At 37.5% G+C, this 18,134-nt stretch overlaps 2 protein-coding genes across 2 annotated transcripts; one reads left to right on the forward strand and one right to left on the reverse strand.

The window, feature by feature from the left end:
* Positions 1–2,078: 2,078 nt before the first annotated feature.
* On the forward strand, positions 2,079–3,813 carry LOC130014305 (WD repeat-containing protein 74-like). The gene has a single exon (XM_056103344.1). It carries the CDS (start codon positions 2,448–2,450, stop codon positions 3,297–3,299), a length of 852 nt encoding a protein of 283 aa, XP_055959319.1. The 5' UTR covers positions 2,079–2,447; the 3' UTR covers positions 3,300–3,813.
* A 10,309-nt stretch (positions 3,814–14,122) lies between these two features.
* On the reverse strand, positions 14,123–18,134 carry LOC130014263 (tripartite motif-containing protein 59-like). The gene is made up of 2 exons (XM_056103235.1): positions 17,835–18,134; positions 14,123–14,128 (listed from the first exon to the last, which is right to left on the reverse strand). The coding sequence occupies exons 1-2, from the start codon at positions 18,132–18,134 to the stop codon at positions 14,123–14,125; spliced, it is 306 nt and encodes a 101-aa protein (XP_055959210.1).

Genomic DNA, 18,134 nt, shown 5'->3' on the forward strand with positions numbered 1-18,134 from the left:
AAACTGAAGTTAGTAAATATATCAAGCGAAACATATGGACAAGCATGTTAAGGTATATCTAGAAATATGAACAAATATTAATGGTAATGGTATGTCTACACCTAGCAAATATATTAAACGAAACATATGGACAAACATGTTAAGGTATGTTCACACTTAAACTCTAGAAATATGGACAAACATATTAATGTATATCTACACCGAAACTCTAGAAATATGGACAACCATTTTAAGGAATATATATAATTTCTTAGAGGTATAAAGAGAAACGATAATAAAATCCAGAAACAGATAATCTAGAGAGTTGATTATGAGTTTATCAGATTCATAAATGCCTAATTACCTTATAAAACGCTTGAAGCCAACAAAAGACCTGTAACGAGCAGAGTTAGCTCTTTTATACTGCAGATTTTACTAAGTTAACTTCATGAGAAGTGGTATTAAATGTTCTAGAAAGACTGAATATATCTCGCTATGTATACAACACTTATAGTTAAAATAATGCACTGTTCCCTCCTAGCTGGGGGTTGGATGGCTGAATGGTTAGCGTGTGCGCGCTGTGTCATTAAGTCTGTCATTGAGTCATCTGGCGTGGTTTCGAATCTCCGGCTGTACGTGACAAGTTGTGAGGTCGCCTGTCTAACCTCGTTGGTTTTCTCCGGGTCCTCCGGTTCCTCCCACTGCTAAAGACCCCTACGCGCAAGCGAATTATTGAAATAAAATTAAGCCATTTGTTAGTCCCGAAATGACCTAGTTTGTTTTTCTCTCTCTCTCTCTCTCCTAGCTGTGGAAACACGTTTTGGACCAAGCGCAAAACATTGAAACTAAACAGAAAATATATTGCAGATCTTAGATATCACCGAATCACATAAAAAATTCAGCCTTTTTGTAAACACAATTTTATAAGGCATGAGATATCGGCTTTACTATAATTGTCTTGAAACAATTTCAAGTTTACAATTGTACAAATAGCTTGCCAACATATGGTTGCTATAGAAATAAAATTGCACGGAACATAATTTATACGCACATTACTAAAATTTTGAAGGAAAAGTTGCAAGGTAACCACACATAAACAATTACACAAGATAAACCTACAGACATGACACAATATATACAGACACACCAAATAACAAACGTATATATCACATCAAGAGAATGGATCCGTTACATAGCCCCTATCGTTTTATATTAGTTATATTTACAGTAGTCTGTACAATAAATGTCTTGTTGCTGTCAATAAAACCATTCTTAACATTCCGAATTACATCCCAGTCTATATATAATAATCCATATATAAAACGATCAGACATAAATATATCTGTACCTTGTTCAACTACTGATTTACTCTCATCATTGAGATTTAACAGCTTTACTGTATAACTAACTGTAGCAGTCTCAATAGTTTTATCTTCTACTTTCTTCACGTACAGGCCAATAGATAATCTTGATGCAAGGCGTATAAAACTTACACACCATGATAATCCTTGTATTATTACAACATCACTATAGTACAGCTCATTTGTCCCCACCTGGTTCAAACTAAAACTACTAGTAAATGTTGTTGGTGTTTCTACATACAATGGGTTTTCTACCCTTGCTGTTTGTACATCACCCAATAGTCGCTTTAAACAGTCTACATCAAACTCCACCATAGAATAATATGGATGTGTGACAACAGGTTCGCATAAATTTGTTGAGATGTTGGAATCTTCGAATGTTATAATATTAAATTTTGATATTTCATATGGATCTACAGCTGTAATTATAGATTTATGTTGTAATATACGATCAGCATATTCACACCTTTCTTTTGTTTTAGATGTTATCTTGCCATCATCTTTTACTAGTTTGTTGAGTTTACTGTTTTCATCTTTACCAATTTTATTGATGTCATCTTTAATTGTTCCTCCAATCTGCCTGGATTTTTCACAAATATTGTCTATTTGTTCATCAACTTTATCACAAGCTGTCTTACAAGAGATGTTCATGTCAGATATTTTGGTCTTCAGATAGTCAGAATGATTTTGTAACTGTTTTATCTTATCTTCTAAATTTGTTTTCAGTTCCATCAAATATTCTCTCAATTCCTGGTCTGCTTCATCTAAATCCGCCAATGTGTGGCCTGTATGATACACCATAACACACACAGAACAGCATGGTTTACGACAAAGTCGACAATAAACTTCAACTTCTTCCTTCTTGTGTTTTGTACAATACTGTTTATCATCATCATCGTCTTCTAGATAAAAGTTGGTGACATACTGACTGGCACCACCTGATGGTACATCAGTTTCCTGTCGACAAGTTGGACAGTTAAACTTGGAACATGTAGTTTTAACAGCCATCATAGTCCACATTATACTATACTATATAATAGCCTTGTTAAAGTTTGGAATGAAGAATCCGTCATCAGTGAATTTGAAGCAGGAGAAAAGTTATGTTTCATGACACAAAATCCTGATATTAAAAACATTGTTGCTACTGGGGGTGATGAAAATGATTTGAAAATTTGGGACATTGAGAAATCGGATCAACCAATATTCATGGCTAAAAATGTCCGCAATGATTGGCTCAACCTTCGTGTTCCAATCAAGGTTCTCGGAGCTGTGTTTGTACCGAACAGCGAAGAAATTGTCACATGCACAGGCTATCATAAAGTGCGATTGTATGACCCTCGAACTTCACAACGACGGCCAGTAGTAGACATATCATTCGATGGGTATCCACTCATGTCAATTGGAATGTGTTACACACAAGCTAATCAGGTAGTGGTTGGAAACACTCAGGGTAAAACGGCGTTAATTGACTTTAGAACAGGGAAAACTGTTCATTGTTTTAAAGGATTTGCTGGGTCAGTGAGATCTATTCAGTGTCATCCTTCACTTCCAATCATGGCTACTTGTGGGTTGGACAGATTTCTTCGTATTCATCACATAGAATCAAGAGAACTTTTACACAAGTTTTACCTGAAATCACGATTAAATTGCTTACTACTGAGTAAAAATTGGAAACTTGAAAGTTTAGACGAAGGAATCGACATGCATGAAGATGACGAGGAAAATAAATTTACGGATCATGAAGAAAAATCAGAGGACAATGAAGAAGTTGAAGAAGATGTGTGGGATCAACTTGAAGTGATGTCAACATCCAAAAATAAAACAAAAAAACAAATATCAGATGGTAGTGATGATCATAACAAAAGAGATTTAAGAAAGACGACAAGAAATGCGGAAAAACGAACTACGAGAGAAAACACAGATAGTAAAACTGAAATTGTTAAGAAAAAGAAAAAATAAAGTTTTGCTTGAGAATAATATAAACCAGAAGCCTTGTACATGTGTTGGTTGATAAAAAAAATGATTCTGGGTCTCAGATACTCCCACGTTTTTATTTTAAATAATAAAAACTAAAAACTGCCTCTTTAATTACCACACGTAAATGTTTTCTCCTGGTTACAGAAAATAACTTTATAAAAAAATGGAATGAATCGGAAATAATGTACCATAGGCTCAATTATTAAGTACACAACACTGTTAAATGTTTTTGTCAATCATAAGTGATACTGGATAATTGGATATTCAACAACATAAAATAAATGTAGTGCCTTGAAATGTGATGTTTAATAGGTCATTTAGTCCAGTAGTGATTCTTTGATAAAATGAAAACACAAAACAAAAACCTCCCTTATGCATCAGATAGTCTGAAAACCAGAATAGTGTGTTTGTATGGCCTAAGTTGTTTCATAATATCTGAACTTAATATGTATGTAAATACATGTATTATATTATATAAAGAAAATTGAAAAAATCACATTTGATGGTAATCGTAGTTTATTAGCTGTGAACACTGCTTGGTATCTTGACTCTGACCTACATGTACTGATTACATGACATTTTGGTTTCACGATATTTCAGACTCCTGACACATCATCCACAATAAAATAGGTCTCGACATTTCGAACATGGGTGCACGTCAGTTGAGATTCGAGAATCGGTTGAAAGTAACAGTTTGACAACTTGAGTTTATTTTGTTACAAAGTAAGAGACCTACTGGTAATTAAATAATAACAATTAATCTTGTACATGTAGTAGACTGGTAGGAACTATATACATACAGGTTCTGTTGTAAGTAGATCGGTAGGAACCATATACATGTAGGTACTGGTGTAGTAGACGGTGGAACCATATTAAAGCGGGAGCCCAGGGGGTTAACCTAGCCGAAAAGTTTACCAATTTTCTCCTATATGGTATCAATGCATGTATATCTGGTATCATCAGAATGTAAGTCTGCCAGGTTTCCGGTGGTGGGTGTGGTATTCCATGCCCAAAATGCAATGCCCCCCAACTAGGCTAGATTAGCCCAAAAGTGTACCACATGAAATTCGTACAGCAGTGTACCGTACATCTTCAGGTATTACAAAAACACTCATGACAGACATTTCTAGTGGTGGGGTACCCCCGACAGAGCTATGTAATTGCCAGACATTTGTAGTGGTGGAGTATCCCTGACAAGAGTTATCTAATTTCCAGACCACAGCTATGCTAGATTTGCTGAAATCTGTACCACCTAAAACAGCTTTGGAGTTGTTCAGTAGTCAGTACTACGACGGGAATCCTGAATGACCACTGCCATTTCGTTTAATGTTTCTGACAAACATGTAATCACACACTGGCAGTCTGTTGGCCAGATTATTAGTAATCACCCCCCGACAATCTGTTGCCAGACTTCTAGTAATCACACCCTGAAAATCTGTTGGCCAGACTTCTAGTAATCACACCCTGAAAATCTGTTGGCCAGACTTCTAGTAATCATAGGCGTACGGACTCGATGACAGAAGGGGGGGGGGGTAGAACCTGAGATGCTGACAAAAATGTTCGTATTACAGACGGCGTCGCTGGTCTTCCGTGAGAGCATAGCTTACCGTCTAGAGACCGCTCCCCCCCCCCAATGAAAATTTTGGAAAATTTGACGGCTGCAAACGCGTTTTCCAATCTGGTTAAAACACAGATCCTATTTCGTTTCGTTTTTATAGTTCAAAATTTCGTTTTACTTGTCTTTACTACACTTGGATATGGAAGAGTTGTTATTTAACTCGTGTTCTGAATGGTGTCAGGGATAAGCCAATGAAACGGTCTGTTACGACGAGATTTAGGCGTCTTTTTCACGGAACTATGGGTAATCAATCCACTAGTAACACCAATGCTGATTGGTTAATCAAATGTCTGACGTCATAGGGTCATAAGTCGGTCTTTTGACCCCTGAAGTTACCTAACGCTATAAATTGTCAGATCTTCATGTAGTGTAGGCCATCGAAAGTATAAAAAAACGAAACGAAATATAGATCTGTGTTTTAATCAGATTGACGCGTTTTCCTGCTATTCAAGCACGTGAATACAACAACTTCAAAGTGGTCTAACATAGCCTAATTAAGATGGCTGCCTCGAATCAACCAATCAATCGTTTACAGTCCACGGAGGAGGGACCATCTGGAGAAAATTTAACTGCCGCAAACGTGTTTTCCCTGCTCTTCCAGCCCGTGAATACAGCAACTTCAATGTGGTCCAATCAATCATCCCAGGGTATGGGAGCATCGCCCTCCCGGAGACAATTTTGAAAATTTAACCACCGCAAATACGTTTTACTGCTATTCTAGCCCGTGAGTTAAGCAACTCCAAAGTTGTCAAATGGTTTTGTAACCAAAATCCCACTCTATGCCGTCGTGAATTCCATCCATCGAATCAGACTGTTGCTAGAGCAGGAGCCCAGGGGGTTAACCTAGCTGAAAAGTGTACCAATTTTCTCCTGTATGGTATCAATGTATGTATATCTGGTATCATCAGAATGTAAGTCTGCCGGGTTTCTGGTGGTGGGTGTGGTATTCTACGCCCTAAATGCCATGATCCCCAACTAGGCTAGATTAGCTCAAAAGTGTACCACATGAAAATCGCACAGCAATGTACCGTACATCTTCAGGTATTACAAAAACACTCTGACAGACATTTCTAGTGGATTTTTTGGGAGGGGCCAAAAACCTGGCAGACTTACATTCTGATGATACCAGATATACATACATTGATACCATATAAGGAGAAAATTGGTACACTTTTCAGCTAGGTTGACCCCCTGGGCTCCCGGTCTATGCGGCTGCATTCACAAATAATAATCGATGCCCGAAAAATGTAACGCGTAGTAGAGTGGCTCCAGACAAAATGCTTTAATCCATAGTCAATTTAGTACAAATTCGTCTTATTCAATTAAAAGAAAAGTAAAATTAGTGTTTTATGCATATCGGTTCGCAACTTCCTGGATAATGTCCCCTGATTGTATGAAAAATCGCGCTTTAGATTGGGGTCCCTCTACAGGACACAATTTTTATCCTATTTAAAATGGGTGGTACTTTTTACCGCCGACTACCGCCGACCAATACTTTTACCGCCGACCGTCGTGAAATTACCGCCGACCGTCGTGAAATTACCGCCAACCAATACTTTTTACTGGTGACCGCACTGTAATGACTTTCGGTCGTAATATAATTACCGCCGACCAAATAATTACACGACCAAATAATTACACGACGGTCGGCGGTAAAAAGCCTTAAGTCGGCGGTAGTCGGCGGTGGTCGGCGGTAAAAAGTACCACCGATTTAAAATGGAATGAAATAAAATGGGGTTTAACGTCCTACTGTTCTGCTTGGAACGGGGCTAATGAAGACGGGCATATGACATACAGTGGGCTATGAGGGAAATTTTGCACACTGTATGGCCTACCTGTCATCATCACCTCCCGATCCTCTTGTCTTGATACCATACGTGCGTTGTACATAACTACTGTGAGGCGTGTTGGTCTACTCAGTACTGTCACTGAACACGTGTACGCGATCATCACACTCACGTACTCGTGGCTACTTATAGTTCACTTGAAATTTGATTCTACAGCTGTATTGCCCGGTCTAGATTTCTCCGCGTAAATAAAAAAGACACTCTCTACTACCCTCAAGACGATATCGGCGGGAGGAGTCGAAGAAGGAAATTGCAGAGAATTCTGCCATAAAGCCCTGCCGGGGGCACTTCAATTTGACGCCCAGGAATGCACTCAATTGCGAGGGGAGAGCACCAAATTTTCAACACCACCCCCCCCCCCACCCTGGCTCGCGCCTTCGGGGCTTCGCGGTGACCGGCTTAGCCGGCCACATCCTCGGCCCCTCCCAAAAAATCCATATCCCCACCAAATTTTATAACTGTAAAATTTATTGCCTTTTCCACAATAAATTGTTGCCCATTTGCATCCATTTACAGTAATGTAAATTGAAATACTAAAATAGACTATCGAGACTAGACTCACGCATATTATTGCATAGAAACCTTCCATGTGAAACATTTGACTGGTTTTGAAGAATTTGTGGGACTATTCCGCGAAATGCGGGGCGGGTGGTCACCCAATTGTGGCGAGTGCCCGTCTTCATCTTCATTAGTCAAGTCGGACCAGAACAGCAGGATGTTAAACCCCATTTCATTTTCATATATCCGTGAATATGGCAGTGCTGAGATAGAGGAGTGAAAGAATGACGCTATAATGGAATCGAGCGCCGTATACTGAGCTTTTAATTTGGGCAATGTCATGGCAAATGGGAGCAAATTCTCGTGAACGAGAGGATAAGAAACGGGATAAAATATCGAGGCCTGCCTGTCAATTCCACCTGTTTTTTGAGAGTTGTCCGTCACCCATAGGCGTACGGGCTCGATGACAGTTAGGGGGGCAGAATCCGAAATGCCCGAAAAAATTTCGTTTGTACAGACAGCGGCGCCGATCTTCCTCGAGAGGCGAAGAAGCAGAACTCCCCTTGTATTGTACCCCCCCGCCCCCACCAAGAAAAGTTTTGAATATTTGACGGCTGCAAACATAATTTCCTGCTATTTCAGCCCGTGAACAAAGCAACTTCAAAGTGGTCTAATATAGCCTAATTAAGATGGCTGACTCGAATTCCAATCAAAAGATCAATCGTTTACAGTCCACGGAGACGGGACCGTTTGGAGAAAATTTTGAAAATTTAACAGCCGCATACGCGTTTTCCTGCTATTCCAGTGAATACAGCAACTTCAATTTGGTCCAATAAAGCCTACCTGGCTGACCCGAATTCCAAACAACCAATCAATCGTCGCGGGGTATTGAAAATCTAACCACCGCAAATGCGTTTTCTCCTATTCTAGCCCGTGTAAGCAACCCCAAAATTATCCAATGGTTTTGTAACCGATATCCCATTCTGAATTCCAACTATCGAATCAGATCGTTGCAGCTGCATTCACAAAAAATAATCGATGCTCGAAAAATGTCGCACAAAGTAGAGTGGCTCCAGACAAAATGTTTTAGTCAACTCGGTACAAATTTGTGGTATTCAATTAAAAGAAAAGTAAAATTAGTGTTTTATTAGCCCGTAAAATTAGTGTTTTATTAGATTTCGGGCACTTTATTTTGCCAAGTAGATGGAAAAATTTGTTTTTTTCACTTTACCCTTCTGCCCGAAAAGTCAGCTTGCTCGAAAGTTAGGGGGGCAGCTGCCCCCCCCCCCCCGGCTCGTACGCCTATGCCGTCACCGCACAATACTAACTGGGCGAGTCACTGTAACCGTGAATGTGACGCACTGATCAGCAGTGAATATTCGCTAGGCCGCCACTATCACTGATGATAAGGATGCGACTTAATGAACCCTCATTTTTGAAAAAAAAAAACCCACGGAAATTGAAACTATAAAAAAAGCCAACAATGAGGCTGATGTACCCCCCCCCCCCCACCCTCGAATGAAAAAGCAATTAGATTACACACATTTTTTAGTTGCATATTTATCTTTTTATAAGCATCAACCATTCTGCTTATCAATTCTTAATATGAGCGGAAAATGCTCATTAATGACCTTAGTCATGGCACTGATGTAATGATGTACGCCAAGTTTCACCATTCTCACTGTATGGAAGCCTATAACTACCATTCCTAATTTCTACTTTTCGCCTCTTCAAAACACGAAAGTCGAAAAGTCAAAAAGTAGAAGTTACGACAAAATCAACTCGAAAATAGGAAATTAAGAAATAACACACAAGCGATAATAGCGCCCCTCGTTTTTTCCTAATTTCTTATTTTCGACTTGCATTTTGGCTTGTATACGGTCTTGTCGACTTTCCACTTAGTCATATTTTTGAATAAATTGATGTCAGTAAGAAAAGTAGAAATTAGGAAATTAACACACCACGCTATTAGCGACTTTTTGACTAGGAAGTTGTTGTAGTCTCAGTTTTCCAGGTCGCATTTGAATATGTGCAATCAGGACTCACACTGTATTTCATTCTTTTCCGGCAGTATGGATAATAATTTTTATATAAAAAAAATGTTCCCTTAATTTTTTTCTCCCCTCTTCCTGCATTTTTGGGTTGACTTTTTGGTCTAGAATTGGAGAAAAGGGATCAAATTTGCAATTTCATAGCAGTTTTGGGTAATACTGATGATATTACAGCGGAGGGATAGGGGGTGTAAAGTGTCTTTCTGCAGAGCAATCATTGTGTCGGAAGTGAGATTTTCACCCCTGTCAACTTCAAATCCGTGTAGCAAAAAATCTAAACGGTCAACCCCCTACAAAATTATGATGAGGAGATTGCCAAATGTTGTCCCCATTGTGCCTATAAAGATTGGAACCAACGGAATGTTGAGCAAAAAGCTACAGCCTGTGATGTTACAGTCATTTAACATTGAAGTCAATGGGCAAATAATTGCTAGTCTGACTCCATATAGGACTAAGACTAGTAATTATTTCCCCTTATTTCATGATGGGTAGTGCGAGTTATAAATAGACAATTTTTCCCTTAATTTTTTCTCCCCTCTTCCTGCATTTTTGGGTTGACTTTTTGGTCTAGAATTGGAGAAAAGGGATCAAATTTGCAATTTCATAGCAGTTTTGGGTAATACTGATGATATTACAGCGGAGGGATAGGGGGTGTAAAATGTCTTTCTGCAGAGCAATCATTGTGTCGGAAGTGAGATTTTCACCCCTTTCAACTTCAAATCCGTGTAGCAAAAAATCTAAACGGTCAACCCCCTACAAAATTATGATGAGGAGATTGCCAAATGTTGTCCCCATTGTGCCTATAAAGATTGGAACCAACGGAATGTTGAGCAAAAAGCTACAGCCTGTGATGTTACAGTCATTTAACTTTGAAGTCAATGGGCAAATAATTGCTAGTCTGAGTCCATATTATGTAGTACAACGCGGACCAAGATGGCTGCTAAATATACCTGTTCCATTTGTTAGACAGGGATATTATAACACTACAGCTCTGATACATTATACAATATAACGTGGACAAAGATGGCTTCGAAAAATACCTGTTCTCTTTGTTTAAATAACTTTACTAAACCCAAGTTACTGCCATGTCACCACACTTTCTGTCAACAATGTATAGATGATCTTATTACTGTCTGATTCATCGTAAATTTTAAACGGATTTCTTCGATTATGAACAAACTACTTAACGTTGGTTATTATAAACTTACCTGTGTGTTTGTAATGAACTCCCGTTCGATAAAATCCATTGCACAACTAATTATCACAACGATGAAAACAAGTTCCCTCTTGAAAAATTGAAATATCACAAACTTTTCCCAGAGAAAAATACCAATATGGAAGATGGTTACGTCACTCTGCGGAAGATATCATTTCGTATTAGGGGTGACAGCATAGGAAATTCAAGTACAATTACGACAAGAATCCATGACCACTCGGACCAAAGATCACTCGGTTCAAGACCAGTCGGACCAAGTGATAGACCACTCAGCCCAAACGAATAGACTACTCGGACTATACAAAAAGACTATTCGGACCCAACAGAAAGACGACTCGGACCAATAATAAAATGTTGTTTTAATAAATTGATAATTGCGTTTGTTTTAATATAATTACTCGAACCAATAATAAAGTGTTATTTTAATAAATTGATAATTGTGTTTATTTTAATATGACTACTCGAACCAATAATAAAGTGTTATTTGAATAAATTGATAATTGTGTGTGTTTTAATATGACTACTCGAACTAATAATAACGTGTTGTTTGAATAAATTGATAATTGTATTCCAAATCGCAAAATATCGAGAACCACACTTGTAGTCACGTTTAAAAAGGGGCATATAAACGTCCGGTCTTCGTATTATTATGTGCTGTTTATATTAACGCATCAAGGGCGGATAACTTGAAAACGTGTCTCCCCCCCCCATATATAGTAACCCAGGGGTTAGTGGGGTAGAACGGAATGAAACCACTGGGGATACCGCGAATGTGGAAAAAGTAAAATTAGGCTATCAGACAAGAACAGTATACCCGTATATGTAGAAAGTCTGGACATACCGAGTCTCATTGCAAGAGTAAAGAAAAATTAGATTGATATTTTTTTTTGGCACCATTATTAATTAATTTTAAAACTAATCGTTGATTTATATACGTACACAAAATTGAACCAAACAACTCTGGACATACCGAGTCTCATTGCAAGAGTAAAGAAAAATTAGATTGATATTTCTTTTTGGCACCATTATTAATTAATTTTAAAACTAATCGTTGATTTATTTACGTACACAAAATTGAACCAAACAACTCTAAATATAAGAATTCCGTATAAGAATTATTTGCTTCTTTGTATTGTGATTTAATAATAAATAAATAGCATATTGTCTAGCCTTATAATATAATTTAATTGGTCCGACTGGTCTTGTTTTGGTCCGACTGGTCTTAGTCCGAGTAGTCTTTGGTCCGAGTGGTCTGGATACCTGCGACAATTGGCATTGAGTTTGAGCGTTCGCACACATAACTACCCGCATTCCTGTATTTAGTTACCGTCTTTTACATTCTAGTAAAATCTCTGCAAATTTTATAGCTTTACTTTTTGAAATATTTTGTTCTAATTATTTGATTAGCGACTCGGATGGGATTATTTACTTTTGAACACGCATGCCGCACAAACACAACTATACATTCGTTTTACGGGCTTTATCACACTTCGGTCAAAACTGTCGAATCGAGAATTAATGTTCCGCTTCTTACGGGGTCATACGGGCTTAGTAGCATTATATACCCACCCAATAGACACGCTGAGGGCTGCCGCAACACGCTTAAAGATGTTACTGAAGCGGTTATTATTCGATCGAAAGAATGCGTATAAAATTAAAAATACACTCAGAGAATTCGGAGGTAAGCTTCATGATCCTTGTTAAATTATTTATAACATAAAGAAGATAGGATATTTATAGTTTATACATGACTTTATTTTTACGAGTATCCGTGCAATCAGTGATATTTTAATTGTGAAGAAAATTTGATAGACTGGCGATCAATGGTTTCCATATAAATCTCCTATGTAATTGCCTTCAATTGATATTTTTCGTCGCCCAAACCCATATACGATCAAAATGATCGCGCTGTCAAACTATCTTTCAATGTTAACCAACCCCCGCAACAGGTCTATTGGATTCGACCAATACGTCACGAAGACATTGTTGACATCGACTCGGTCGAAATTACAAGTAAATTTTCAAATTTTTCAAGAGAGAAATTGTTCTCATCGTTGTGATAATTAGTTGTGCAATGGATTTTATCGAACGGGAGTTCAATACAAACACACAGGTAAGTTTATAATAACCAAAGTTAAGTAGTTTGTTCATAATCGAAGAAATCCGTTTAAAATTTACGATGAATCAGACAGTAAGGCTTATGCTCATTTTAACAAGTTTAACTGTCCAACCTGTCGGCAACAAACAGATATACCATCAGGTGGTGCCAGTCAGTTTGTCACCAACTTTTATCTAGAAGACGACGATGATGATAAACAGTATTGTACAAAACACAAGAAGAAAGAAATACAAGTTTACTGTCGAGATTGTCGCAAACCATGTTGTGCTGTTTGTATTATGGTGGATCATAAAGACCACACAGTAATGGATTTAGATGAAGTAGCCCAGGAAATGAGAGAAATTGTCATGAAACTGAAAACAGAATCTGAAAAGAAGATAAACCAGTTACAGAAACATTCTGACTTTCTGAAGACCAAAATATCTGACATGAACAACTTGCGTAAGACAGCTTGTGATAAAGTTAATGAACAAATAGACAATATTTGTAAAAAAGCCAGGCAGATTGGAAGAACAATTAAAGATGACATCAATAAAATTGGTAAAGATGAAAACAGTAAACTCACTAAACTAATAGAAGATGGCTACAAGCTGGCATCCAACATGAAAGAATGGTGTGAATATTGTGAACATATATTACACGATAGATCTATAATTACCGCCGTAGATAAATATGGATTAACAGACATCCAGACAAAGACAGATCACAACATATCAACAAATTTACAGAAACCTGTAGTCAGACATCCATATTATTATATGGTGGAGGCTGATGTAGACGACTACTGGGTGAAGTAGAAACACCATCAACATTTACTAGTAGTTTTAGTTTGGATCAGGTGAAGCCAGATGGGTGGTACGATAGTGATGTTGTAATAATACAAGGATTACCGTGGTGTATACATGTGTCACGCGATCCATCAAGTGTAATATTTATTGGCCTGGTATTGAAGAAAGAAGATGAAAGTATTAAAACTTTGACAGGTAGTTATATTGTAAAACTGTTAAATAACAATGATGAGAGTAAATCACTAGTTGAACAACGTGCAGAAACATATAGACCTGGTTATGTATACAATCGTGTATATATAGACTGGGATGTACTACAGGATGTGACAAACGGCTTTATTGATGACAAGACATTTATTATACAGACTTCTATAAATATAACTGATATAAAACGATAGGGGCCATGTAACGGATCCATTCACGTGATCTGATATACGTTTGTTGTTTGAAATGTCTATATATATATATATTGTGTCATGTCCGTAGGTCTATCTTGTGTATTTGTCTATGTGTGGTTACCTTGCAAATGTTCCCTCAAAATTTTAGTAATGTGCGTATAAATTATGTTTTGTGCATTTATTATTTCTATAGCAACCATATGTTGGCAAGCTATTTGTACAGTTGTAAACTTGAAATTGTTTCAAGTTAATTTTGGTAAAGCCGATATCTCATGCCTAATAAAATTGTGTTTACAAAAAGGCTGAATTTTTATACGCCCACATTTTCATGTGAACGTATATTGTCGTCGCCCCTTTCCGTCCGTCCGTCCGTCCGTCCACAATTGTTTGTGGACACTCTACAGGTCACAATTCTTATTCGATTTTGACGAAACTTGAAATACAGGTTTATCTCCAAAATATCCCGGCTGCTTTCGATATTGGCATGTATCGGGTCGAAACTTCATGGATTATGGCCCCTGTTTGTACGAAAAATCACGTTTTTAGCTTGTGGACACTATAGAGGTCACAATTTTTATCCGATTTTGTTGAAACTTGAAATGTAAGTTGATAACCCAAAGATCTCGGTTCCTTTCGGTATTCGCGCATATCGGACCATAACTTCCTGAATTATGGCCCCTGATTGTACAAAAAATCACGTTTTTAGCTTGTGGACCCTATAGACGTCATAATTTTTATCCGATTTAAAAAAAACGTTTTATTATATCACCGTTACACCCTAAGAATGGCCGAGTTCGAATTTCGTCAAAATCGGCCCAAAATTGACAGACAAAATGGCCGCCGTTCGTTCTCAAATAGCGTTAAAATATGGTATATCAAGGTTGTGGACCCTATAGAGGTCACAATTTTTATCCGATTTTGTTGAAACTTGCAATGTAAGTTTATAACCCAAAGATCTCAGTTCCTTTCGATATTCGCGCATATTAGACCGTAACTTCCTGAATTATGGCCCCTGATTGTACGAAAAATCGTGTTTTTAGCTTGTGGACCCTATAGAGGTAATAATTTTTATCCGATTTGAAAAACCGTATTATTATATTACCGTTACACCCTAAGGATGAATGAGTTCGAATTTCATGAAAATCGGCCCAAAATTGACAGACAAAATGGCCGCCGTTCGTTCTCAAATAGCGTAAAAATATAGTATATCAAGGTTGTGGACCCTACAGAGGTCACAATTTTTATCCGATTTTATTGAAACTTGAAATGTAAGTTTATAACCCAGAGATCTCAGTTCCTTTCGATATTCGCGCATATCGGACCGTAACTTCCCGCATTATGGCCCCTGATTGTATGAAAAATTGCGTTTTTAGCTTGTGGACCCTATAGGGGTCATAATTTTTATCCGATTTAACAAAAACGTATTATTATATCACCGTTACACCCCCCCCCCCCATGTGTGACGCCCATGCCAACAAAAGACCTGTAACGGGCAGAATTAGCTCTTTTATATTTTACTAAGTTACCTTCATGAGAAGTGGTATTAAATATTCTAGAAAGACTAAGTATAGTTAGATGCACCGTTCCCTTCTAGCCATTGACACATCTTTTGGTCCAAGCACAAAACATTTAAACCAAACAAAAAAAATATTCCGGACCTCACCGAATCACATAAACCAGCGGCTGCCAGGCAGGATACGCCCACATTTTCGAGGGATGGATAGAGAACAAGCTAACAAGAAAGTAATTTTTCTACAATCAAGGGCCATAATTCAGCAAATTACATTTCGATATGCGCGAATATCGAAAGGTACTGAGATCTTTGTGTTATAAACTTACATTTTACGTTTCGACAAAATCGGATAAAAATTGCGACCTCTATAGGGTCCACAAACTTGATATACCATATTTTTACGCTATTTGAGAACGAACGGCGGCCATTTTGTCTGTCAATTTTGGGCCGATTTTCACGAAATTCGAACTCAGTCGTCCTTAGGGTGTAACGGTAATATAATAATACGGTTTTTTAAATCGGATAAAAATTATGACCTCTATAGGGTCAACAAGCTAAAAACGCGATTTTTCGTACACATCAGGGGCCATAATTTAGGAAGTTATGGTCCGATATGCGCGAATATCGACAGGCACCGAGACCTTTGGGTTATAAACTTACATTGCAAGTTTCAACAAAATCGGATAAAAATTGTGACCTCTATAGGTTCCACAACCTTGATATACCATATTTTAACGCTATTTGAGAACGAACGGCGGCCATTTTGTCTGTCAATTTTGGGCCATCCTTAGGGTGTAACGGTGATATAATAAAACGTTTTTTTAAATCGGATAAAAATTATGACGTCTATAGGATCCACAAGCTAAAAACGTGATTTTTTGTACAATCAGGGGCCATAATTCAGGAAGTTATGGTCCGATATGCGCGAATACCGAAAGGAACCGAGATCTTTGGGTTATCAACTTACATTTCAAGTTTCAACAAAATCGGATAAAAATTGTGACCTCTATAGTGTCCACAAGCTAAAAACGTGATTTTTCGTACAAACAGGGGCCATAATCCATGAAGTTTCGATCCGATACATGCCAATATCGAAAGCAGATGGGATATTTTGGAGATAAACCTGTATTTTAAGTTTCGTCAAAATCGGATAAGAATTGTGACCTGTAGAGTGTCCACAAACAATTGTGGACGGACGGACGGACGGCCGGAAAGGGGCGACGACAATATACGTTCACATGAAAATGTGGGCGTATAAAAATTCAGCCTTTTTGTAAACACAATTTTATTAGGCATGAGATATCGGCTTTACCAAAATTAACTTGAAACAATTTCAAGTTTACAACTGTACAAATAGCTTGCCAACATATGGTTGCTATAGAAATAATAAATGCACAAAACATAATTTATACGCACATTACTAAAATTTTGAGGGAACATTTGCAAGGTAACCACACATAGACAAATACACAAGATAGACCTACGGACATGACACAATATATATATATAGACATTTCAAACAACAAACGTATATCAGATCACGTGAATGGATCCGTTACATGGCCCCTATCGTTTTATATCAGTTATATTTATAGAAGTCTGTATAATAAATGTCTTGTCATCAATAAAGACGTTTGTCACATCCTGTAGTACATCCCAGTCTATATATACACGATTGTATACATAACCAGGTCTATATGTTTCTGCACGTTGTTCAACTAGTGATTTACTCTCATCATTGTTATTTAACAGTTTTACAATATAACTACCTGTCAAAGTTTTAATACTTTCATCTTCTTTCTTCAATACCAGGCCAATAAATATTACACTTGATGGATCGCGTGAAACACGTATACACCACGGTAATCCTTGTATTATTACAACATCTCTATCGTACCACCCATCTGGCTTCACCTGATCCAAACTAAAACTACTAGTAAATGTTGATGGTGTTTCTACTTCACCCAGTAGTCGTCTACATCAGCCTCCACCATATAATAATATGGATGTCTGACTACAGGTTTCTGTAAATTTGTTGATATGTTGTGATCTGTCTTTGTCTGGATATTTATCTACGGCGGTAATTATACATCTATCGTGTAATATATGTTCACAATATTCACACCATTCTTTCATGTTGGATGCCAGCTTGTAGCCATCTTCTATTAGTTTAGTGAGTTTACTGTTTTCATCTTTACCAATTTTATTGATGTCATCTTTAATTGTTCTTCCAATCTGCCTGGCTTTTTTACAAATATTGTCTATTTGTTCATTAACTTTATCACAAGCTGTCTTACGCAAGTTGTTCATGTCAGATATTTTGGTCTTCAGAAAGTCAGAATGTTTCTGTAACTGGTTTATCTTCTTTTCAGATTCTGTTTTCAGTTTCATGACAATTTCTCTCATTTCCTGGGCTACTTCATCTAAATCCATTACTGTGTGGTCTTTATGGTCCACCATAATACAAACAGCACAACATGGTTTGCGACAATCTCGACAGTAAACTTGTATTTCTTTCTTCTTGTGTTTTGTACAATACTGTTTATCATCATCGTCGTCTTCTAGATAAAAGTTGGTGACAAACTGACTGGCACCACCTGATGGTATATCTGTTTGTTGCCGACAGGTTGGACAGTTAAACTTGTTAAAATGAGCATAAGCCTTAATAAGATCATCTATACATTGTTGACAGAAAGTGTGGTGACATGGCAGTAACTTGGGTTTAGTAAAGTTATTTAAACAAAGAGAACAGGTATTTTTCGAAGCCAT

The sequence above is a fragment of the Patella vulgata genome, chromosome 9, assembly GCF_932274485.2.
Source record: "Patella vulgata chromosome 9, xgPatVulg1.2, whole genome shotgun sequence".
NCBI lineage: Eukaryota > Metazoa > Mollusca > Gastropoda > Patellidae > Patella > Patella vulgata.

Coding starts and splice junctions, on each gene's coding strand:
- LOC130014305 (XM_056103344.1), top strand. CDS start 2,448: ATGACACAAAATCCTGATATTAAAAACATTGTTGCTACTGGGGGTGAT.
- LOC130014263 (XM_056103235.1), bottom strand. CDS start 18,134: ATGGCTTCGAAAAATACCTGTTCTCTTTGTTTAAATAACTTTACTAAA.